The 24507-nt window shown below is 36.2% G+C and overlaps 1 protein-coding gene across 2 annotated transcripts in view; it reads left to right on the forward strand.

Moving 5' to 3' along the window:
* Positions 1-24507, forward strand: part of PDE3A (phosphodiesterase 3A) — a 272742-nt gene that overhangs the window by 244493 nt on the left and 3742 nt on the right. For both annotated transcript variants that reach the window (XM_037136661.2, XM_037136662.2), the window contains exons 8-15: positions 1088-1242; positions 3934-4071; positions 9967-10078; positions 15177-15290; positions 15416-15615; positions 17206-17409; positions 18089-18244; positions 19991-20249. In XM_037136661.2, coding sequence (XP_036992556.2) covers positions 1088-1242; positions 3934-4071; positions 9967-10078; positions 15177-15290; positions 15416-15615; positions 17206-17409; positions 18089-18244; positions 19991-20249 — 1338 coding nt within the window. The remainder of the gene's footprint in view (positions 1-1087; positions 1243-3933; positions 4072-9966; positions 10079-15176; positions 15291-15415; positions 15616-17205; positions 17410-18088; positions 18245-19990; positions 20250-24507) is intronic.

The raw sequence follows: 24507 nt of genomic DNA on the forward strand, positions 1-24507 counted from the left end.
AATGAATTTCACTCTCTCCTTCACATCATATGAAGTATTCTCTGAGAGGGAGCATAGACCTAAACCTAGAACAGTAAAGCTGAAAGAAAACACAGGAAGAAATGCTTTGTGAGTTAGAGGCAGGCGAAGACTTCACAGGCTATCAAAAGCAATAACCATAAAGGAAAAAAAAGAAACTAGACTTCATCAAAAGTAAATATTTCAGGAACTAGGGTCAGACTTCATGAGTTCAAATTCAGGTGGCAGAATTTACCAGCTGTGTGTCTTGGACAATTTACTTTTTCTTTTGGTGTCTCAGTTTCCTCTCTGCAAAGTGAGGATAATAGCAATACGGGAACGCTGTAATGCCTGCCTCACAGATTTGTTGAGATATTTCGATGTGTTACTGCAGGTGAAGTGCTTTGGATGGTATCTGGCAGATAGCAAACACTGAATAAACTTCATTCAGGCACCTCATTCAGCTGTGTAAAGCTTTTTGAGGTTTTTGCACGAAAAGCAGGTTTTTCAGATATTTTATATTACCTGATTGGTCCTCTAGTTAGCACAGGTTAGAGTTGATCGAAATGGGAAACAGTGGAGGGAGGTAGATAAGGAAGGAAGCCACAGATTGCTAAGGATGGAGACTGGGTAAGTAGGGTCTCCCATTCTCTAAGCACATGCTATTGTCCCATGTTCTAGAGACCACTTTATTCTTGGGGGTCAGAGCTGTACAGTTTCTGCCACCCACATGCTCATTCTAGAGTTAGTGTTTTAGTCAGCTACTCATTAGTTTAGTGTGTTGAGAGATGCATAAAGGAAAAGGGAATATAAAGTCATAGGATTTTTAAAAGCTTTAAGCAGCCGATCTAAGCATTATTAGTGAGGACTTAATGTCATATAAATGAAGTCATAATTTTACCTATTCTGCTGGGGTAAAAAATGTATGCCTTCTCCCATCCTATGGTCCTATATTCTTGGTGTGTAAAAGCTCATGAAAGCAATAGTTCCCTAAACACTGTATTTGCCATATGCATTTTAGGAATATTCACTTAAATGGGACCCTTTTTTGTTGCAAGTTTCATAACAAGCTGTTCCCTTTCAATTTCAGATGACACTGCTCAAGTTACCTCTGATTATGAAACCAACAACAACAGCGATAGCAGTGATATTGTACAGAATGAAGATGAGACTGAGTGCCCCAGAGGGCCGCAGAGGAAAGCATCAGCCTGTAGCTCCTACACTCCTGAGGCCATGATATTTTTGGTAGCCCCATATCACTTAACTCATTTGTTTACTTTCAAAATCAGTTTCTCTTACAGAGATAGGCTTATAAGTACATCTCAGAATCATATTTGCAGATATATCTCATTGGGATTTTATATGCATTAAAGCTCTACCCATATTATTTGAATATAATTTTTCATTGATATTTTAATGACTCTTTGGTACTTTAATGATTCTTTTCCTTAGTGAATAAAAATATAAGCATCCATCTCCATAAATGATTATAGATATTTCTTAACCCAATCTAAAATATAAATATGCATGGGAAAATGAATTTCTTCATTCGGTAAAATAACATTTTATAAATATCAATCAGTCAACAAAGTGCAATGTGTTCGCTCTTGGGGCATGTACTATTTTCAGGGTTGTTGTTTTTTTTTTCCTAGCACCTCCTTGATTTAGAAAGTGTGCTGGGAGCCAGTATTTATTTTCTTTTTTGTGTTTGTTTTTCTCCCCTTTGTTTTTTTCCCCTCCACCCTGCACCTTCCTCCCACCAGCATTCCCCCACCTTAGTTCATGTCCATGGCTTGTAAATATAAGTTCTTTGGCTTCTCCATTTCCCATACTATTCTTAACCTCCCCCTGTTTATTTTGTACCTAACAATTATGCTTCTTATTCCCTGTACCTTTTCTCCAGTTCTCCCCCCTGCCCCTACCTGCCGATAATCCTCCATGTGATCTCTATTTCTGTGATTCTGTTTCTGTTCTAGTTGTTTGCTTAGTTCAGTTTTGGTTTTGCTTTTGCTTTTTTAGGGTCAGTTGTTGATAGTTATGAGTTTGTTGTCATTTTACTGTTTGAATTTTTGATCATCTTCTTTTTCTTAGGTGAGTCTCTTTAACATATAATAAGGGCTTGGTGGTGATGAACTCCTTTAATTTGACCTTATCTGGAGAGCACTTGATCTGCCCTTCCATTCTAAATGAAAGCTTTGCTGGGTAGAGCAATCTTGGATATAGGTCCTTTCCTTTCATGATTTGGAATACTTCTTTCCAGCCCCTTCTTGCCTGCAAGGTTTCTTTTGAGAAATCAGCTGATGGTCTTATGGGAACTTCGTTGTAGGTAACTGTGTCCTTTTCTCTTGTTGCTTTTAAAATTCTCTCCTTAGTTTTAATCTTGGGTAATGTCATTATGATGTGCCTAGGTGTGTGCTTCCTTGGGTCCAACTTTTTTGGGACTCTCTGAGATTTCTGTACTTCTTGGAAGTCTATTTCCTTTGCCAGATTGGGGAAGTTCTCCTTCATTATGTTTTCAAATAAGTTTTCAATTTCTTACTCTTCTTCATCTCCTTCTGAGAACCCTATGATTTGGATGTTGAAACATTTAAAGTTGTCCCAGAGCTTCCTAAGTCTCTCCTCATTATTTTGAATTCTAGTTTCTTCATTCTGTTCTGGTTGAATATTTATTTCTTTAGTCTGCTCCAAATCACTGATTAAGTCCCAGTTTCCTTCCCTTTACTGTTGGTTCCCTGTACATTTTCCTTTATTTCACTTTTCATAGCCTTCATTTTTTCCTTTATTTTTCAACCATACTCAACCATTTCTGTAAGCATCCTGATTGCCAGTTTTTTGAACTGTGTATCTGATAGGTTGGCTATCTCTTCATCACCTAGTTGTATTTTTTTCTGGAGATTTGATCTGTTCTTTCATTTGGGCCATATATATATATTTTTTTGTCTCAGGTATTTGTCAGGTGAGGGGGCAGGGGCAGCATTTATTTTTGTTTTCTTTGTTTTATTAAATCATGTTTACATCAACACTTGCTACCCATTAAAATATCCTTTAATAATGACTTATTTTGTGTGTTTAAAGCAATCCTTTTAAAGAGGGCAAAAGCATATTTGAATCAAGTTAATTTGGGGGAGGCAACAAATAGTAGAAAACAGTGGACTATCAATTACTGCTATTTTCACTTTTTTAACCCAATTCACCACTGATACTTTTAAAACAAAGAAATTTTCAGATAAAATAATTTACATGTTTTCTTATCCTCGTTATCTTTCTTTTTTTTGTTTGTTTGTTTTCTTTTTTGGTAAATGTTCTCTTAAGAATGTCCTCACTTAGGATCAATTATAAAATGTCTATACATTTATACAACTGAATATTCTTTGGAAACTGTACACCACATGAAGTAAATTGAAATCCCTGAAAAATGTGTCTGTTGCCATTTTGCAGGATTAGTGCTGATTTTGAAGCAGTAGTGCAAATTTGACCAATTATGCTAGGAGTGATTAACTCCCCTCTCCACTCATGAGTTCTTTCGAGAGTCCAGTATAAGCTGGGAATGCTCATCCCAGAAAATTTTACATAAACATATAAAGAGATAAATTTACATACAATTCCAAAATGTTCTGAAGCTCTTGAATCTTTATTTAGGAACCCCACAGTAAACTCAAAAGCAGTTATATAAACTTACTGATTTTTTTTTGGTTGCTATAGCATGTATGAACCAGCAAACAAGCACCTAACAATGCAAATTAATGGTTTGAAATAGCATCACGACCTTTTCTCCTTACTTTGGGGCCAATGTCTTGTTCTCAATTTTTTTTTAAAGATCACCCATTCACCCTGAAGTTTTAAGTCATTTATTTCAAGTAAACTCAGTTCTTTATCAGCATGAATTGCTTTGTAGAAAAACTGTATGTCGTTAAAATGTTTTCATCTTTATTCTAGGACAAACCAATTCTAGCTCCTGAACCTCTTGTCATGGATAACTTGGACTCAATTATGGAACAGCTAAACACTTGGAATTTTCCAATTTTTGATTTGGTGGAAAAAATAGGAAGAAAGTGTGGCCGTATTCTTAGTCAAGTAAGAAATGCATTCATACCTATGACTTTAAATGTAGAAAAAAACATTCCTTGGTTGGTTACAGTTCTGTACACACTTGATACCAGGTACATATTGGGTGCAGAAAGGAAATTTTAGTACCCAACATTCTGTAGGTTTCTTCATCTTCAGTTAACAAGGATAATTGGAAATTCAAATGAGTAAAATACCATATTCTGTAATTAAAATATATATTTGGGGGAGAGAACAGGGATACACAAGCAAGATAGAGAAATGATCTAAAATTCATAGAATGCAGCAGAAGAAAAACTGACAAGCCCTCAAAAGAGGAAGTGCTGATTTATTATAATCATTTCCATTGACTATCTTCTAAATTTTGTAATATTACAGTGCTCAGGCCTTCTCAAAACTAAGATACATGCAGAAATATCTATCCCCCAGTGCTATAAGAAACTCATCAAATAAACTTCTCTATATTTTAATATAAACAACCTTTATGTATCACAAGAAATATAGAATGCAAACTATAGCTATGTAACAAGACTTAAGCTATACTATTTTCAAGATTTCCTGAATAAAGAAACATTTGTTTCTCTGAGAGAGAAAAAATACAGAAATTAAGAATTTGAATGATCTCAATAAGCAAAACCTGACCATAAACAAGATAAAATAAAATGGCCCTTATTCTTTCATTAGGGATTATTAGTCCCATTCTTCTCTTCCATTCTCCTCAGTGCTAAGCAACATATTTCATGCTAGATGATTTAAGGACAGGTTTACAGGTAGCCATTCTTCTTTGTATTTTAATATTTTAAAATAATTTTTAAATTAAAAATATTGGTGATACTGGTTAATTAAATTATATAGGTTTCGAGTGTACATTTCTATACTGCATGATCTGTATATTGCCTTGTGTGCCTACCACCCAAAGTCAAACCGTCTTCCATCACCATGTATTTGTCCCCTTTTACTCCTCACTATGCCTCAACCCCCTTCCCTCTGCTAACCCCAAGTGTTGTCTGTATCTGTGAGTTTCAGTTTTATATCCCACACGTGAGTGAAATCCTCTGATTCTTTGCTTTTACTGACCTATTTCACTTGGCATGATACCATCGCTGTTGTCACAAATGACGGTATTTTATCCTTTATTATGGCTGAGTAGTACTCAGGGCAGCCACTTTTCTTCAGTTCACCTTGGCCTCACGCATCAGGGCTCCTCCTGAGAGGTTTTATATTCCGCTTTCTGAAACCTGTTGCAGACTGTGATCCGGAAGGAGTGACTTCTTGTAAAAGTGCCACAGGAAAATGCGACGGTGGCCAAGAGGTCTTCTCTCTCTTTTACTGAGGAGAATAATCTCACCTTCTTTTGTACTTGATATATACATCACAGGCTCCCCAATGTACTACACATTTTTTCAGTAACTTTGATACAGGAATTTTTTTTAATCTCTATTTTACAGAAGAGGACACTGAGGTTTCAAAAAGATGTACTGTTCATCTACAACCACAGGGTACATAGTGGATCCATGATTTGAATACAGATACATCATATTGGAAGTCCAGCCTTTTATCTTCTTTCAATTGCTTTTTAGCTCCTGTGAAACACATTCACTTATTATATCTCTTAAGCTCTCCAAATGCAGAGTAAGCAGAAAAGGGGTTATAATAGCAACTGGTTTACAGCACTAGTGACAGCAAACTGGATTTCAGGGCAGGTACCCAACTCCCCTCGAAGTTCTGTGAGCTGCAGGGAGGGGGACGGTGGAGCTTGACCTGAGAAAATTAGTCACTAGATTTTGACAAAATTTATTCATGTATTTTTCCAGTCTAAAAACTAAACTAAAATTAAGTTCAGAACTAAAATAAATACATAATTGCATGATCTTTATTATGTTACTATTTATTCCATCTATTTGTTTACTTTTTATTGTTTATTGGTATTTTTTATTTTTCTGGGTTAGAATTAATTTTATTTTTATTTATTGAGTTGATTGTTTTTTATTGAGTTTATTGGGGTGACATTGTTTGGCAAAAGCATATAGGCTTCAAATGTGCAACTAATAAGACATCATCTGCACACACTGCATTGTGCCCCTACTGCCCCAAGCAAAGTCTTTCTGTCCCCATTTCTCCCTGTTTGCTCACCTCCACCTACCCCACCCCTTCCCCTCTGGCTGTCACCACATGGTTGTGTGTGTCTCTATGTTATGTATGTATGTTTTTTGTTAATCCATTCATCAATAAATCAGCAAACAACAAGGGGCTGTGAAGATGTGGAGAAAAGAGAACCCTTGTGCGCTGTTGGTGGGAAGGCAGACTGGTGCAGCCACTGTGCAGAGCAGTATGGGATTCCTCAAAAAAATTAAAAATGGAACTACCTTTTGACTTAGCAATCCCACTTCTGGAAGTATATTCTAAAAAAACCCAAAAACACTAATTCAAAAGAATGTATGCACCCATGTTTATTGCAACATTGTTCACAATAGCCACGACCTGGAAAAAGCCAAAGTGCCCATCAGTAGATGTGTGGATAAAAAAAGCTGTGATATGTGTATACAGTGGAATACTATGTGGTTGGGAAAAAAAGGAGGAAAATCTTACTTTTTGCAAAAGTATGAATGGACCTGGAGGTTATTATGCTGCGTGAAATTAAGCTGCCAGAGAAAGACAAATACCATATGATCTCACTTATAAGTGAAATTTAATGAACTAAATGAACCAACAAAATAGAAACAGACTCATAGATGCAGAAAACAGGCAGCTGTCAGAGAGGAAGGGCTCGGCGGCCTGGAGATCACTGTCTGTTTTTCAGTCTACAAAATGGTAAACTCTTTGGAAGTGCGGCTCTATTCGCACTGCTAAGGAGAACTTCGTGGGTTTTTTCCCTTTGATTTGAGTTTGTAACGACAAAGATCATGAAGTTTTACTGTGTAGAAGTATTTTTTTTCACCTTAATAGGAATTTAGAACAGCTGAAATGAATTAACTTGAACATTCCAAGAAATCACCTTTTGGCTGAAACTACACAGAAAAAGTCTTACTTCAAAAGACTAAGAGAGACATATGTAGAGTGGGACAAGTCAGTCTCAGATACTGCTTGCCTTTTAGATCACTATCATGTTTATTTGAATAAATTTGAAAGGGTATTATTCAAATTTTGGAATAGTGCTTACAGTTTTTAGTTACCAATATTTACCTGGTCAATGATGGTGTTTATTTATGAGTTTGGATTATTGGTGGTTGATTTTTAACAACTTCTTAGTGAAAATTCTTCTGTTTTAAAATCATACTGTGAAATATGCTGTTTTCATTTTTTTAAATTCATCCATCAAATGTTTAAAGAAAATATTAGGAAAATTTAGTTATTTGTAATGGCTTTGCAAATATTAGTGGTAGGATTTGAAGTAGTTAAAAGTACAAAATCTGAAGCTAAGCTGCTTGGCTTGAATTCTGGTTCTCATAAGGTGTCAGCTATGTGATCTTAGACAAGTCACTCAGCTTCTCTGTACCTCAGTTTCTTCTGCTTTCAAATGTTAATACTTAATCATACCTACCTCAGAAGGTGTTGTGAGGATTAATTACATGCAAATAATATATGTAAACATTTAAAGCTGCCTTCTCACTTATTAAATGGTAAATTTATAAGCACACATATGTGCATATGTGAGTATGTATATGTCAGTAGTTGTTAGTGTTATTGAAGTAATATGTTTGGTTAACCTCATTAGGTATTTACAAATAGGAACTCAAATATCATCTAAAGCGGCAGTAAAAAGGAAATAACTCAAAGAAGAACTGACCTGAAATATTACAGAAACCATAAATTTCACTTTCTATTGCATTTTTAAAGAGAGGAGGTAGGAATGTTATATTACACAGAAAAAGGGTACAAATTAAATATACTTGCCATTCAAAGTGAAAAGAAAACCACAGAAGTTAATATACACATTATATACTCTGTTCCCAACCAGGAACTGCGGTGCTCCTTTTAAAACACACAGACTTTCCAATGCCATTATCTTCCAGGCTCCCTACTGCACTCAGAGTGAAAGTCCTCCCAGTGGGCAGTCTGGCTGTCCAACACCAGGCTGCACCAATCCCGGCTTCGATTCTGTTTCTGTCCTCATTCATTTTGCTTTAGCCATGCTGGCCTTGTGCTTTGTCTTGAATGGAGCAAGCAAACCTCACGGCCTTTACACTGGCTTTCATTCTACATGAAAACTCTTTCCTTAGATATCCATGTACCTCCTCGCTTCACATACCCTTTAATTCTTTGCTAAATGTCACCTGAATATAACTATCCTAAGCCCATACTTCCAAAAGTACCTTCTGTGTACTCCCAGTCCTGCATCCCTGGTCCCCTGGTTCTTTTTCCATGTGACTTACATGCAACTTTCTGTCACAGTATATACTTTTCTTAGTGTGTCTATTGTTTACTGCCTTCCTCTAGTAGAGCTTAAGCTCCATGAAGGACTAGATCTTTGAGATATGTCCTTTCAAATTTATATACACACGTATACACACATACATGTATATGCTTCATATATGAAGAATTGTCTAGAACATAGTAGGCACTGAATAGATACATGCTGAACGAATGAATCTCCTTTTTTACGTATGTATATATGTGTCACATATACAGGGTCTGGCATAAATAATATCCCTTTTTAATTCCAAATCATCAGCATGTAATTCTGTAACATAACAATATCACTCTCAAGCACACCATAGGACACTTTAGGTGAAATGTTCAAATTAAAATTAAATTAAACTAAATTAAAATTGTCACACCCATATTACTACCCTACCAACCATACTCAAGCAGGCATTACTTCTGCTGGACATATTGCATAGTGAGAAATATTGAATATATAATTTTTAAATGTTATTGAATTTGAATAGATTTAAAGGTCATAACAAACTATGGAAATTTAACTAACGTGTCAAAGATTTAGAGGACATATTTTAAGATAATTTTATGAAGGAATGCAGATAAAAATGATGAGTCATTCTTTTATAAAATCTCCTGAGTTGTAACCAACACCGTGTCTTTGTGACCTGAAGTAAGGTCACTTTACAAGGAGCTCTATTCCACTCTGCCACCAGAATAACCATTTCTCTCCTCGTAACCTTTTTCTGTCTGTTTATCCACTTTTTCTTCATCATGTGCATTTCAAAAAATGCCAGTTACATCCAAAGGCATTCATTTAATTTGAGTCCCTAGAAACTCAAATTAAGAGAAAGAGACTCAAATTGTGAGAGAAATTGGATGGAGAACAGATGTTCAGAGGAGAAAGAACCCAAGCTAGGAAAAATAGTTCGAACATTGCTATTTATTCTGGATTAGAATAAACCTTTTTTCTCTACATATTTTAGTGAAAGCAACCCCTTTTTTCTCTCTCATAACTCTCCCTTATTCTTCACTGAGACACATTTCTGAATCCTTTATCCTCTGGAAAACTTTACATATATATGGCTTGAATATGTGTATATAATATATATACACACACAAATATGTATCTGTAATATATATGATATATAGAATTTGGAAAACTAAGCTTTCAGTCTTTTATTAGTGCTTACACTATGTACTATATAACTAACAATTTAGTAAATATTCTTCAGTTATGGATATCACACAATTGATTGAATGGATTGTCTTGATATGTTTCTATAAGGTGTACTGATTTTCGGTTGGTTGTTTTTTGGGTGTATGTCTCTATCTTTAAAAACAGATGTGTACCCCTTGTGGCACATAGAAGTCTTCAATATCCTTTTGACTGGATGTTCCCATTATGTATCTCCACTGGCTGTAAATTAATTTGATTTTTAAAAAATTTTTCTAAATCTTTCTCTTTCTATATATAATACCCACCCAGGAATGTTTTTTTTAAGGTTTTGTCTTTCCTTTTTCCAGGTATCATACAGACTTTTCGAAGACATGGGCCTCTTTGAAGCTTTCAAAATTCCAGTTAGGGAATTTATGAACTACTTTCATGCTTTGGAGAGTGGATACAGGGAAATTCCTTGTAAGTCTAAATAATTTATGAAATAATACTATAAAAATCCATAGAATTTTCTGTGAGTATTAGGATGTGGAACCATTAGCAGCTAGCGCAGAATTGCACGTTGTAACATGCCATGTGGCCACACGGTATAGAGATCAGGAGATGGTAGCCTGTGTTAGACCTCCGGCCCCTGCACTCACCGGCTGTAGGAGAGCCTGGGCCTTACCCTCTGTGTGTCTCATTTCGGAATCTGTAAAATGGGGATCATAATATCTGCTTCAAAGAATTAGCATGAAGATTAATGGTGCCTTACACAGGGCAATGTAAGTGTGTGCTAAGTAAATCATTAAGTGTTCAATTTATTGCTCATTTTATAATGTACTCCTTTTACTGGCTGAACTCAACTTTTGTTCTAGCATCTGCAGAATTAGATCAGTAACTACTGTTCAATACAAAGTAAATGTGGCTGCTGGTAGAGGGCGGGTAGGATGATGGTCTAAGTAATAAAATAGAAAAATAGAAACATCTGGAAGTAGTTGTATTGGAACCTTTTTTAAATGACATACATGCGAAGACCAAAGGAAAGGGCACTAGTGTTCAATCTTATGAACCTTGAATATTGTGAGAAAAAGTTTGTCATTTATAATCATAAATTGGAACACAAAGATGTTAAATCATATTTGCAGTATGTAGCATTCAGTAGGTAGCATCAGAACACATAAGTAGAATTGTCCTACTTGCTAAAAAGCATGGAACTGGAGATGTCCATAAATCCAATCCATGGAGTTGTGAGATGTGTGGAAACCATGTGGTACTTTTAGAAAATAAATTCATAGAAAGAGAAATAGTCAAGCATAATGTATTAGTTGGAACATGCCTTAGAAATATGTTGTTTAAATCATGTTTTAGCCCTGGCTGGTGTGGCTCACTGGCTTGAGTGCCAGCCTGTGAACCAAAGGGTCGCCAGTTCGATTCCCAGTCAGGGCACATGCCTGGGTTGCAGGCCTGGTCCCCAGTAGGAGACCTGTTCTATCCTGCTTAACACATTAGCAACAATCACACATTAATGTTTCTCTCGCTCTTTCCCTGCCTTCCCCTCTCTAAAAATAAAGTCTTTTAAAAAATTACATTATAACTTTTAAGTTTTGCATTTGCTTTTATGTAACTTAGACTTTAGAACCCATGTCTTTTTGTAGTTACAAAGAAATAAATAAAAATTAGATGGAGACAGGTAAAGCACAAGTATTTCCAGAAGGAGCTGTCAGTACGTTGACCTCGTGATCCATTATCAATATACCATTTATCAAGATCTTATGCACATGCTACACTGGGGTGAAAGTGCACAGCTGATGATGTATGGTAGGAAAGGAAAGTGAAGAATCAAATCTACAAATCAGATTTGGTCGAGAATACGGGACCAAAATGCAGGCAGAATAGAGTAGTGGGAGTAGAAGACAGAGGAGCTGAAGAGCATGGGCCCCTATCACAGTCCTTGTCAATGGGGCTGCGGAGACTGGAAGAGAGACATGAGGAAGGGGTAGTCTGAAAGGATCTCAAGATAAGTCTTGCTTTCTTAATATTTTCCCGAGGCCCATTCTGGTCGGATGTCAGTGATTGACATGTGTTAGTGATTTCTGAAAGGTTAAGTAGCTACCTAAATAAACTTTTCTAGAAAAGAAGCCACTGAAACAATAAAGGACAGCAGGTCACCAGACAAACTTTACAAATGGATGTTATATTTCCAAATATATCTTAGTGGTATAGTCCACTACAGTCAAGCTCCACCGAGTAATTGATGCAATAAGTTACTACCATTAAATCACAGGGAAAGTTGAACAGTATTTAAGGGTTAAAAAAAGTTTCCATATTCTGTATTCTTAATTAATTTTTACATTTTCTTATTACATTTTTATATGTTACCAGTAAATAGATATTTTCCTAAAATTGTGGGTATTCCTTTCATACTCACTGAAAGGACTTTGTTATAATAAACCTGCATGTTCTATTAGAAGCCTCACTTTCCATAAAGGGGATTTATTTATACCTTCTCACAAGTAAGCTTTAGCTTGATTGGTGATCACTTTTAAATAATAATACCTTGCATGTGGAAGGGTTGTAAATTTATACTAATATGGATAATTATTAAAAGCTTTATTTATAAATAACTATAGTTAGGATATATAAAAATTTGCAGTGTGTCTATTTTTTGATATTTACTGTAGAGAACTATATTTCTAATATCTCTAGCTAAATAAATTCATAACTAAATGAAAAAAACCTAAGTAACAAAAATAGGGTTAGATTAATATGACAGGGATCTAATATTTTAGAAACTAAATTTTATTATACTTCTAAGTACAATTTTAAATTTTCCTAAAAGAAGGGAGAAAACGTGAAAGCTTTTAAATTTGTAACCAGAATCCTTACCAAAGTTTGAATCCTTACCTAGACTTTAAAATAGAGACAGATAAGAAAGGAGGACATGTTTGCGTTTTATAGAAATCTGTCGATTCTCTGTTGACACAGCTAACTTCTTTCCTGGGTACTTTTGCTGCTGAGTTGGTTACCAGGGAGTAAATGGTAAGAGCAAGAGTGGTATGAAAAATTGGCACAATGCTTGCACATAGTAGATGATAACTAAATATTTGTTTCATAAGTATGTTATTGACTAAAAGGCCAAAGGATTTTTCATACTGCTTAAGCGGTAGTGACAATATAATTCTCCTAGATCTATACATTTTCTCTTTCTCTCTATATACTTCTATTTCTATATATTATTTAGATAGCATTGTTTGCATTGAAAGTGTGAAATACTGCTTATAAAGTCTACTAGACCTGGGCCTTGGCGTGGAGAACAGAGCAGGAAGCAGTACAGTTCACGAGCTGCAAGTTCCCTGTATCTGCTAATGTCTATTTCTCACCCCAGTCAAGCTCTGCCGGCCCCTGATACTGTCCGCATCCACCCTGTAATGCTGGGTGCATGCACAGGTTTCCTTGACTAGCAGTGGCCACCATAATTACTTGCACAATAATTTCCCCAGCTTGCAACATGGAAAAGCACTGTCAGAAACTCTCTCCCAACATGTCCCTTACCAGTGGCACCCTCCACACAGCTGCTGTGCTCTTCCTCTGTAGGGTCCTTACTGCTTTCTTCCTCCTCCAGGACTTAGCATGGCTTTTATTTTAGTGTTTGCATTCTGTTCTTACAGATCATAGAGGGGACACCAGTAATCTGTGCTCATTAACCATCTTGTTCTAACAGTAACAATTTATTTTATGTGAATGATATTTACATTACCTTCAACCTTACTATATCAGGCACTTTAAAATATGTTCCCTTCTGTAATTCTCACCATTGTGCTATGAAATAGGAATTATTATCTTCTTTTTTTTAAGATAAGGAAGTGAAACTTAGAGTTTTAAGTAACTCACTCAGGGTAACACAGGTAATAAATATCAACAGAGACAAATTCAAAGCTCTCCTAAATCCAGAAACTCGAGTATGATCCACTTTGCCCATGACACAGGTATAGACATAAAATATAATTGTTTTGACTCACCTGAGACAGTCTGTACACAGAGATACAGACTTCAGTTTTAACAAAATAATTCTCTGAAGGACTGGGTGATGCTAGCCTTCCCCTCCAGCAACGACGGTGCCATGCTTGGTAGCCTAAGGAGGTCTGATTCTCAAAGCTTTTCTGAAGACTCCTCTCAAACCCTCACCCAGCTCCTCAACTGAATGACCCAGGTCACTTAAAGGTGGACTCCTAAAAGTTGCCAGAATTGTAGGAAACACGCTCCATCTACCTCCATGCCCTGCACGCTGCCAACACCACAGATAGCACAGCTGCTTCTTTCTCCCTTGACCAGGCAACAGGGGTTTCTCCCAAATTCCCATTAGCATCTTGTTCTCCTCTGTTTTCTCTCCCCCTCATCTGTTCAAGAGTATTCAGAGACATAATATAGTCATGCATCACCTAACAACATGTCGGTCAGTGGCAGACTGCCTGTGTGACGGTGGTATACAATGTAGCCCAGGTGTGCAGAGAGCTATGCCATCTAGGTTTATGCAAGTGCACCCTATGGAGCTCCCAATGACAAAGTTGCCTAATGATGCATTTCTTAGAAGGTATCCCCATTGTTAAGTGATGTGTGATTGTATTGGAGAAGGAAGCTGTATCATGGTTGGTCAGTAAAAATAAACTGTATAAAGTAAGCACATGTACAACAAAACATACCAATCAATGAAGTGTCAGGAAGGGCATGGTAAACAAGAGGGAAAAGAAGAATTGCACCAGAAAAAGAAGGTGAGCCAAGAAGGCTCTGGGCCTTTGGTCACTGTTCAGTAGAAGCTGAACTGCTTACAGAGTAGACCCCCCTTTCCCGTCGCAATGACGTGGTTACTGGGAGATTTGGTTTCCCCATAGTTTTTACCCTTCTAAATGGCCCAGCTCCTTACCTTATTATACAAAGAAGATTTACTTTTCTTTTTAGGTATTCCTAGAATAGTATTCCCAAATCAGAATTTCTACATCAGAGAGCGTTATTGATTTTAGCTTTTAATTTTGTTTTGTGGCTTTAATTAGTATATAAAAGATATGTTATTCATTTTTCTTATAGTATTTTAAGTTTCATTACAGGAGAATACTCCTGTATTCTATTCACAGATCATGTTTGGGCACCATTTATCAGAGATGAAATATTGAGGGGTACAGACCATTGGTCTGTCCAGGTGAAGAATGCCATGGTTCTTTCTCTGTTCTAATCCTCTGCACAGCCTTGTACAGAAGCATGGAAATAAGTACAAGTGCAAGCATTGCAATTGTTCACACTGTGAGTTTCCTGCATACCTTAGGTTCCTGGTATGCTATGGATACAGATTTTTATGCTTCAGACAGCTGCATGAACAATGAATACTGAGTGTTTTTTTTCTTGTACTATGGATATTATGGAAAAATTGGAAAGATAATCAAAGAGTATTTGTTCTAGAATGTTTGGCTGCCAGTCACTGGGATATTAAAATGTTAGGACTAAACTAATTATCCAGTAGATGGCACTCTTAGTCCTTGGACCCCAGAGTCACAAATTAATGGCTGTTCCTTTGCATTGGTTATAGATCATAACAGAATCCATGCCACTGACGTCTTACACGCTGTTTGGTTTCTTACTACACAACCTATTCCAGGCCTCTCAACTGTGATAAATGATCACGGATCAGCAAGTGATTCAGGTACATGTGAAGTACATCCATGCTTCCTTATGAACTATGGGGAACAAGAGTACTTTTTAAAGGGGGTCAAGATAAATTTAATTCTTTTTTTTTAAATGTCTATTACTTCGATCTTCTCTTTTCAGATTCTGACAGTGGATTTACCCATGGACATATGGGATATGTATTTTCAAAAATGTACAGTGTGCCAGATGATAAATACGGGTGTCTGTCTGGAAATATCCCCGCCTTAGAGTTGATGGCCCTGTACGTGGCTGCAGCCATGCATGACTATGATCACCCAGGAAGGACTAATGCGTTCCTGGTGGCCACTAGTGCTCCTCAGGTACCTCCTCCTCCTTTGATTGGGAGAAATGATTCAGTTGAGAGATTGAAGAAATTAATTTTTTAAATTTGATATGTAATAGGCACCAAGTGAATATAAGCCAAACTGCATTTGGCCCTGACATAAAATTCTTAGAGAATACGCTAACTTTGAAAAGATAGCATTTTTTCCTAGCTATTAATGGGGAGACCCACTGGGATCCCGTCTCAGTTTCCTTCTAAGGAAGAAAACCTACTTGAATTCATGTTAATGAACTTCCTCAACAAAGAAAAGGCCAGCCTGTACAAAAGTCCCTTTCTGAAAAGATTAGAGAAGCAAATATTTTTGGACTTTTAAGAATGTAAGGCTTCTTTGTATATAAATCCCATTCCTTTGAAATATGTTCATTATAACAATTATGATTGTGGCATTTTATTGATTAGTAGGAATTAAAAATCAATTCATTTTATTTGAGAGAATTTTTTTCCTGAACCTAGTGTTCTAAAGTGATAACTTTAAAAGAAGTACATCTTAGCATATATTTACATTTAAGTCAAAATTAATAACTAAGTACCTAGTTATCATCATCTATTCAATTAAACTCTGTAAGTTTCTCTTTGATTTAATCATCTCCACCCCTGTTACTAAGGATCCCCAAAGCCTGTTTTTTGTCCTAAAGACCACTCTGATCCTATTCTCTTTTTTTTCTTGTTTGCTTTTTGTCTTTTATCCCATTCCCATCCATTGCCACTTCCTGTCTCATATACCAGTCTAGAATTTCCTCTAATCTATACACAATAAACATATTCTGTTTTTTTCTGACTATATACTTTAACTTATTTCAATGTGTCCTTTAAACATCAATTATTTCTTGTATAGTCATATAAATCCTCTTGGCCAGAAGCATTAACTATTTAAATTTTCCTATATGTGTATATATTTTTACTTACCTCAATAATAATTTTCATGTGCTTTCTCTTTTGCTTTGTCCTAATGCCTTTTCCCCCTCTATTCTCTATCACACTAACTAGTTAGTCTTCAAACATTTTTAGGCAATTTCTGTTTTTCTGGGCTTCCCCTCAGCATTATTACAAACAAGTAGATAGTTACTATATACCTTCAATTTCTAGTTAAAGGGTGATATTTCCTATGCCTAATTGTGGAGTGAGAATGTTTTAATGCAGTGCTTCTCTGGGATTTCATTCCTGTTTATTAACTATCTGTTTAACTAAGAAGAGATCATTCTTATTCTAGATGTAAGGAATAGCTGAGTTACTTCTTAGGGATATTAATACATTTGCATTTTGGGGAGGGTTAAATACTTGCACCCTGCTAAGAAATCTGATAAAATCTAAACACTTACTAAGCCCTTACTTGAAAGTGTTTGGAATGAAGTTTCAAGTGTATTAACTTTATCTTACAAAAAGGGAAATTTAACCAAGAATTGTCATCAGCCAATGTGCATCAGTAAGTGATTCTTAATAGCCAGCAGTCACAGGATTGCATTTGTGTTCCCTGATAAAAGAAAATTCCAAAAGCATTGCATACTCTTCTTTGTTTTTGTCATTTTTTAACTTCAAAATTGAACTTCACTCTGACTTCTCTGCCTAGGCGGTGCTCTATAACGATCGTTCAGTTTTGGAGAATCATCACGCAGCTGCTGCATGGAATCTTTTTATGTCCCGGCCAGAGTACAACTTCTTAGTTAACCTTGACCATGTGGAATTTAAGCATTTCCGTTTTCTTGTCATTGAAGCAATTTTGGCCACTGATTTGAAGAAACACTTTGACTTCATAGCCAAATTTAATGCCAAGGTAACTAGATTTGTGTCAGTCTTCATTTTATGGCCACACTGAAAGGTGTCATGGGACTGAATATTGCTGACAAAACTCATTGCTGTCATCTTTTATCTGTCAAATGTGAGAACAAAATGCAAGAGAATATTTAACCAGAAGCAGATAAATAGGCACTGGTCCCAAGCTAGGAACCTGAGAAGTTGAGGTGCTGTCTATATTATACTTTTGTGCTACGGAGAAATAATAAAATTATATCATTGTATTTTTGTTTGAATCAATTTGCTCCCATGTTGGTGGTATATGAACATAAATTATCTGACAGTAGAAAGGTCAAAGCCCTGGAGCCAAATTTCATATGTCAAACATAAAAGCTCCAATGTTAATTTAGGAAAATGTCTTATTTGTAGCTACTTTATTTTAATAGTACTAGGTAGCACATGCTAATTTTAAGTAGCACTTATTTTCAATTCCATAATTAATAATTATCCATCATTTGTGATTTTACTTTTTTGATGCACTCTTTCACTATTCATTTATGCAAGCCTGCAATGTTATTTTAAATAGCTGAGAAAGTCCTTATTACTTGGTATTCAGATCTCCACATGGTAGGAAGACAATAAATATTCTATGGTTTATTCTCCTGTTCGAGTTTTGTTTTCACTGAGGTAAAACACATTTAACTTTGTTCCTCAAACAGGTGAATGATGATGTTGGAATAGATTGGACCAATGAAAATGATCGTCTGCTAGTTTGTCAAATGTGTATAAAGTTGGCTGATATCAATGGGCCCGCTAAATGCAAAGACCTTCATCTTCAGTGGACAGAGGGTATTGTCAACGAATTTTATGAACAGGTAGCTGATTTAATCCATATGTAAGCTGCTTATAAATTCTCCAAAGTTCCCAAAAGCTTTGAGAGTGTGATCAATCTATTTCATATTCACCCCAACATTAGAAAATGCACTGGCCAGTTTTAATCTCAGGATTTAAAAAATGACAAAAATGGGCCAAATTGTAACTGTAAAAACTAGGTTATTTGCAAGTAATTTGAAAGGAGACATTGGGGTAATAGAGACACTGGGAAGACCACCGAAATATTACCTTTTACAGATTTGTTATAATAGAAGCCAATTCAACTTTAAATATATGAATATATACCAGATTGAGTTTATTTATTTTTCTATTAGGGTTAATAATAGCAGTATATGAAAAAGCTTAAAAACAGACCTTTTGTTTGACATGATTGTGCAACAGTTAGCATACAAAAAAACTCAAAAAAACTACCACCACAACTTATGTATGAGGGGGTCCTCCCCACATACCCTGCACTGACCAGATTATACTAAAAACTGTGTTTAGTATTGTGAACCACTCTCTGAAGATGAACCCGGAAGCAGTGGAGCAAGGGTGAAGGACAGGGATCAGTGACATAAAAGGATATTAAAATAAGTGAAGGTATTAATTCTGGGGAAAACAGAGGTGATATAATAACTGTCTTCAAATACTTAAAAGACTGACATACAAATTTGGGATTAGGTTTATCATGAAGTAGTTGTAGAGATTAAAGAAGATAAATTATATAAAATGGTTGACACAGGATTTGATTTATAAGAAACATAAGATCCTTCTCTGCTTCCCTAAAAAGGGTATATATATATATATATATATATATATATATATATATATAACCAGTTAAAGAAGGTCAATGTCAGAAAGAAATTTGTATTACATAAGATGAGGCACCATAATAAGTAGTTAAATTATCTGGATGTATTCGATTATGAAGAAGTTTTACAGGCATTATTCATAAGAGTCATGTACAGTAAAAGGTTTGTGCTTCTAGAAAATAATGCACTGCCTTTCCTAGGGATGAGGTGAACTCACAGTCCATCCTGAAATATTGAAATACAAGAAAAATAGAAAAGAAAATTTATTTATAGTAATTTCATTACAGTCATAAACTTTGTTGATATATCAGTATATTTCTTTATTAATTTTGCTCTATAACTTCTGGTTAACGATCTGATTTTTTTCAGAAAGGTTCAGAAATGTTTAAAATACACTTATAGAATAATTCTATTAAACATATAGGTAAAGAATATAAAAACCGTATAATCACAGACAATATAATTCAACCAAAAAGCTACTATAAGTTAGTGACTTTAATTGAGCAATATAGTATTTAAAGACTTCTAGTAGCCAAGGTAAAACAGGAAAACATAATAGATTATGTATTTGCCTGATAATTATTTCCAGCATTTGTTTTACAATGAATTGATACTCTAACCTAAGGCACACTGATTAATATGGCAAGAAATATCATCTACTGAGGTATCAAACCATTAGTTAGAGTTCTCCTTCATCAAAAGCCTCAACCTCAAGATCAAAGCAGTGGTTAATGGCAACAAAGCATTTCTGCAGGAATTTTAGTGAATTTGGGTAGACTCTTTTAGCAATAAAGTGGGAATTTACCCATGAATGTCTGGGTTCTCACATATTTGCAAATCTTAGATGCAAAGTGGATTTTGACTTGACTTGTATTTTAAGCTCTTGGTCATTTACCTTTCTAGTGAACTATTCATGCTAAATTCTCTTTCTAGGGTGATGAAGAGGCCAGCCTTGGGTTACCAATAAGCCCCTTCATGGACCGTTCTGCTCCTCAGCTGGCCAACCTGCAGGAATCCTTTATCTCTCACATTGTGGGTCCTCTGTGCAACTCCTATGATTCAGCAGGACTGATGCCGGGGAAATGGGTGGAAGACAGTGATGAGTCAGGAGATACTGATGACCCAGAAGAAGAGGAGGAGGAGGAAGCAGCACCAAATGAAGAGGAAACCTGTGAAAATAATGAATCTCCAAGTAAGTGATATAAAATCTGTTTCTAGGTTCAGATAAATCTTATGCTTTTTATAAATTACATACTGTGAGACCAATTATGGATATTGCCCCCTCACGCAACCTCATAAAAGAAAAGTTACAAACTATGGGATCTATAATAATACCATATTCATACAAAGGTAGGTTCTCTGTCATGAAGTTAAAAAAATAGCTGAAACCTATTCTTCAGAGTATCTTAATGATTTAGAAATGAAAGGACTTTTAGGTACCATATAGAGAAACTACAGGCTTTTATTGGCTTGGTTAGGGGAGACCGTGTAAACCAGCAAGAGGGAATCCATCACCCATCCATTCTTCAGGTATTTACTGAGCACCTACTGTGTCATGGGCATTCTTTCAGGCACTGAAAGCAGAGCTGTGAACAAATTAGACAAGAGAATAAATAAATCCTTGCCTTTTTAGACTTGTATTCCAATGGAGTCCCCAGACATTACTCAAGACAAATCAGTAAATCAAAGTGTGTTAGGTACTAATAAATATTAGAATAACAAGAAAAAGGTTAAGAAGGCATGAAATTAAAAGGTTAAATTTTAGATTAGTTGGCCATGGAAGGTCAAAATAAGAGAGAGATTTAAAATACTTTAGAAGGCCTAAAAGAAGTGAAGGACTGGCCCATGAAAATAGATATGGAAAGAGCATTCCGAGGGGAGGGGAAAGCAAGTCATGTAAAGGTTCTGAGGTGAGCTTGGCTGGGTGTTGGAGGCACATCGAGAAAGTAGGGTGGCCGGAGCAGAGGAAGCGGGCAGAGAGCAGCAGGAGGGAGAGAGGGGGGGCCAGATGATATAGAGCATGAAGACAGGACAGAGCAGATCGCAGCATTGCGTCTGGGTCTTACTCTTACTGAGATGGGACGCCATCAGAGGTTTTGAGCAGAAAAGTTTGTTGATTCAACTTACATTTTAACAGCCTTGCTTCAGCTGTGGTATTGAAGTATATTCTTGAGTTTGGGGTAGCAGAAAGGGTATGAGCAGTGGGATGGGTTAAAAGGCTGTTGAAATTACCCAAGTGAGAAACAACTGTGTCTGGACTCACATCTGGTCATCTATTTGGGCACCCAATCTAACTGATTTAATTTAATTAACTATAAAAACAGATTTTTCTTCACATCATAAAATATTCTATGCTATTTCTACTTTCAGCAATTAGGAGTATGCATGACTTGGTTCCTTTTGGCCATCTAGTAAAGGAACATTCTGACATGGGCATCGGCCTAATTTTTCCCCCTTGTAAGTGTCCATTGCAAGCTCCATACCCACAGATGAGAAGCTGTCATTAACCGAATGGACACAGTTATGCAAATTTGGCTTTAGGTCAGATTTTTTGCTTATATTCTGTCTTATATATTAACTTTTTGTACAGAATGGGGGGAAATCAAATGTTTCTTAACTTCTTTCAATATTTCATTATCAAAGTAATTTTATTTCTCTGATGCTGATAAAAATATTTCCACTAGAAATTTTGTGCTGATCTTGGGACTTAGAGACTGGCATCAAGATTTGGGATTCATGGGTTATTTATTCATTCGTTCCTTTAATAAACAGGCATTAGTTCTGTTTATTTGTTTTAATTTTCATCCAGAGAGCCAAGTAATTTGCTGTCTAAGAGCATGATAGTTTTTTACTGATTGATATTAGAAAGTGTTGTCAGCTTTAGTTTCTGGAAAATCTTTGTTCCCACAAAACCTGATTGCTGTTTGAACTCAAACACAGTGAAAAAACCGCACACACATGCACACACAGACACACACAGTTCAGGCATCAAGAATTGAAGAACCCAGGCTGGAAAATTTAACAGGCCCAACTTGTCAATGTTGGCTTTCCCCCAAAATGAGACAAGCAAGTACTCTGTTTGATTCCTCTCTGTTCTCCAAGGTGGGATTGACATACTGACTTCCAGATTCTGATGTGCTACCCTTCTGACCTCCCTGTTTTTATCCAGATCACTAAAGCGGGAATGAGAGTCTCTGGATTCTGTTTACTAATGACTTCTAAATGTCAGCTGGCCACCTTATATTAAAATTTAAAGTATCTATCAGCAATGATTTGATACTGTAGCTTTTGAAAAATTATGTTTGCAGTATTCCGTTATAGCTAAGAATATGATAAAATGTTAGCTAGTTGTAAAATTTGACAGCATAGAGTAATGGAATTTTACGGTATGGAATTTCCTCAAAAAACTGAAAATGGAACTGCCTTTTCACCCAATGATTCCACTGCTGGGTCAAGAATCCTGAAACACCAATTCAAAAGAACCTATGCACCCCAGTGTTCATAGCAGCACAATTTACAATAGCCAAGTCCCAGAAGCAACCTAAGTGCCCATCAGTAAATGAGTGGATCAAAAAACTGTGGTACATTTACACAATGGAATTCTATGCAGCAGAAAGGAAGAAGGACCTCCTGCCTTTCTCAACAGCATGGATAGAACTGGAGAACATTATGCTGAGTGAAACGAGTCAGGTGGTAAAAGACAAACACCATATGATCTCACCTGTAACAGGAACCTAATGAACAAAACAAACAAATGAGCAAAATAGAATCAGGGCATGGAAACAAGGAACAAACTTACAGGGACCAGAGAGGAGGGCAAAGAGGAGTAAGGGAGGAAAGAAGGGGAAGGGTCTAGTTAAAGAATATGTATGAATGACCCATAGATGAAGAGAATGGGGTGGGGATTGACTGTGGGGGGTGGGGCAGGGGAGAGCACTTCAGGGACAATCGGGACAACTATATAATAGAATAACAATGAAAATAAAGAACGAAATGGGAGAATTGAAGATAATCTAGTTCAGCTGTCTCCTTTTACAAAAGATTAAACTGAGGCTCAGAAGTTTGAGTAGCATTCCAAGGTGTAGATGGTTTCTGCATAATCAGAAAGCGAACCCAAGTGTCATTTTCAACTCCATTGCCATTTACTCTTACAATTTTAATCTCAGAACTTCTATTGATTATGATGGTTCGCTTATTTAGCTAAACTTTGATTTAATATGCAGCCCTGGCCAGGTAGCTCGATTGGTCAGGGTATCATCCCAGTACAGCAAGTCAGGGCTTCTTTGACAATCAACCAATTAATACACTGATGGGTGGAAAAACACACCCATGTCTGTCTGTCTGTCTGTCTGTCTGTCTGTCTGACTCTCTTCCCATCCCCTCTCTTCTAAAAATCAGTAATTAAAAAAGTAAAAGAATGAAATAGGCACTGGTACCTTCAGCAATTTGCAAAATTTGGAGACCTCCCAGGAAACAGAATAAAATGTTTCATTATGGTATGTTAGGGAAAGAAGTCTTTTCCCCTACCTCATAATTAAATCTGAAAGATTCCTGCAGTGAACTAAGAGGTTTCTAATGAAGTACTAAGCTGCATTTAGAGTTTGAGCAATGAAAGGCCCTTTGTTCTCGGTTCAAAAGGTTCCAGTGCTGAAAAATTTGGCTCCCAATACAAGCATGTTTTAGACCACCTGCAGACTCTAATCTACGCAAATTTATTTGGTACAAACTTTCTTCTACGTCACTTCATTCATTTTAATTCCAGAGAGGTTTATTGCTAATGTTAAACAGCATTAATAAGAGAACAGCTGCCATCATGGATACTTCCCTGAAAAGAAAGGAGAAAAGTGAGCTTTTTGTTAGCTTCTTCCCTGTGAATGAATGCCCTGCCATGAATGTGTATAAATTTCAGATAGAATAATCAATCACCTTGCACAATGGAGTGTTTCCCATAACCATGAGTGTTTCCATGACCTCTGTCCTACAGCCAGAGGTCATCTGTAATTTTCTTGATTCAAAAGATTAGGATAAAAAAAATGTTAACCTTTTAAAATTTCTCAGTAGAAACTGGCTTGTTTTTAGCTACAACAAAAACGAAGTAGAAATAAATAGACAAGTAAATGGCTTTGGTAGAAAAGTATTGTAGAGATTTACTTTGTAAAACCCAATACATTAATATATATGATTAATTTTGATAGAAAAAATTATGTAGACATATCCCTTGTTAAGAAGCTTTTGAACAAAGAAATCGACGTTATGCTTCAGGGCCCCATTCCCCGTGCCTGTCAGCGTGCCCTTCACCACCTGGTATCTACCAGCCCCTTCTTCACGCAGCGTATTTCATTGTCATAACTTACATCTCAGCTCAGGTGTCGAGCTGCTTGAAAAAAAACCTACCTGTTCCCCTACAGGCTGAGTCTTTTGAGTCACTGTGATTTGACATGTCACAAAGA

This window comes from Artibeus jamaicensis, unplaced genomic scaffold, assembly GCF_021234435.1.
Source record: "Artibeus jamaicensis isolate MK-2021 breed Jamaican fruit bat unplaced genomic scaffold, CSHL_Jam_final contig_233, whole genome shotgun sequence".
Taxonomy (NCBI): Eukaryota; Metazoa; Chordata; class Mammalia; order Chiroptera; family Phyllostomidae; genus Artibeus; species Artibeus jamaicensis.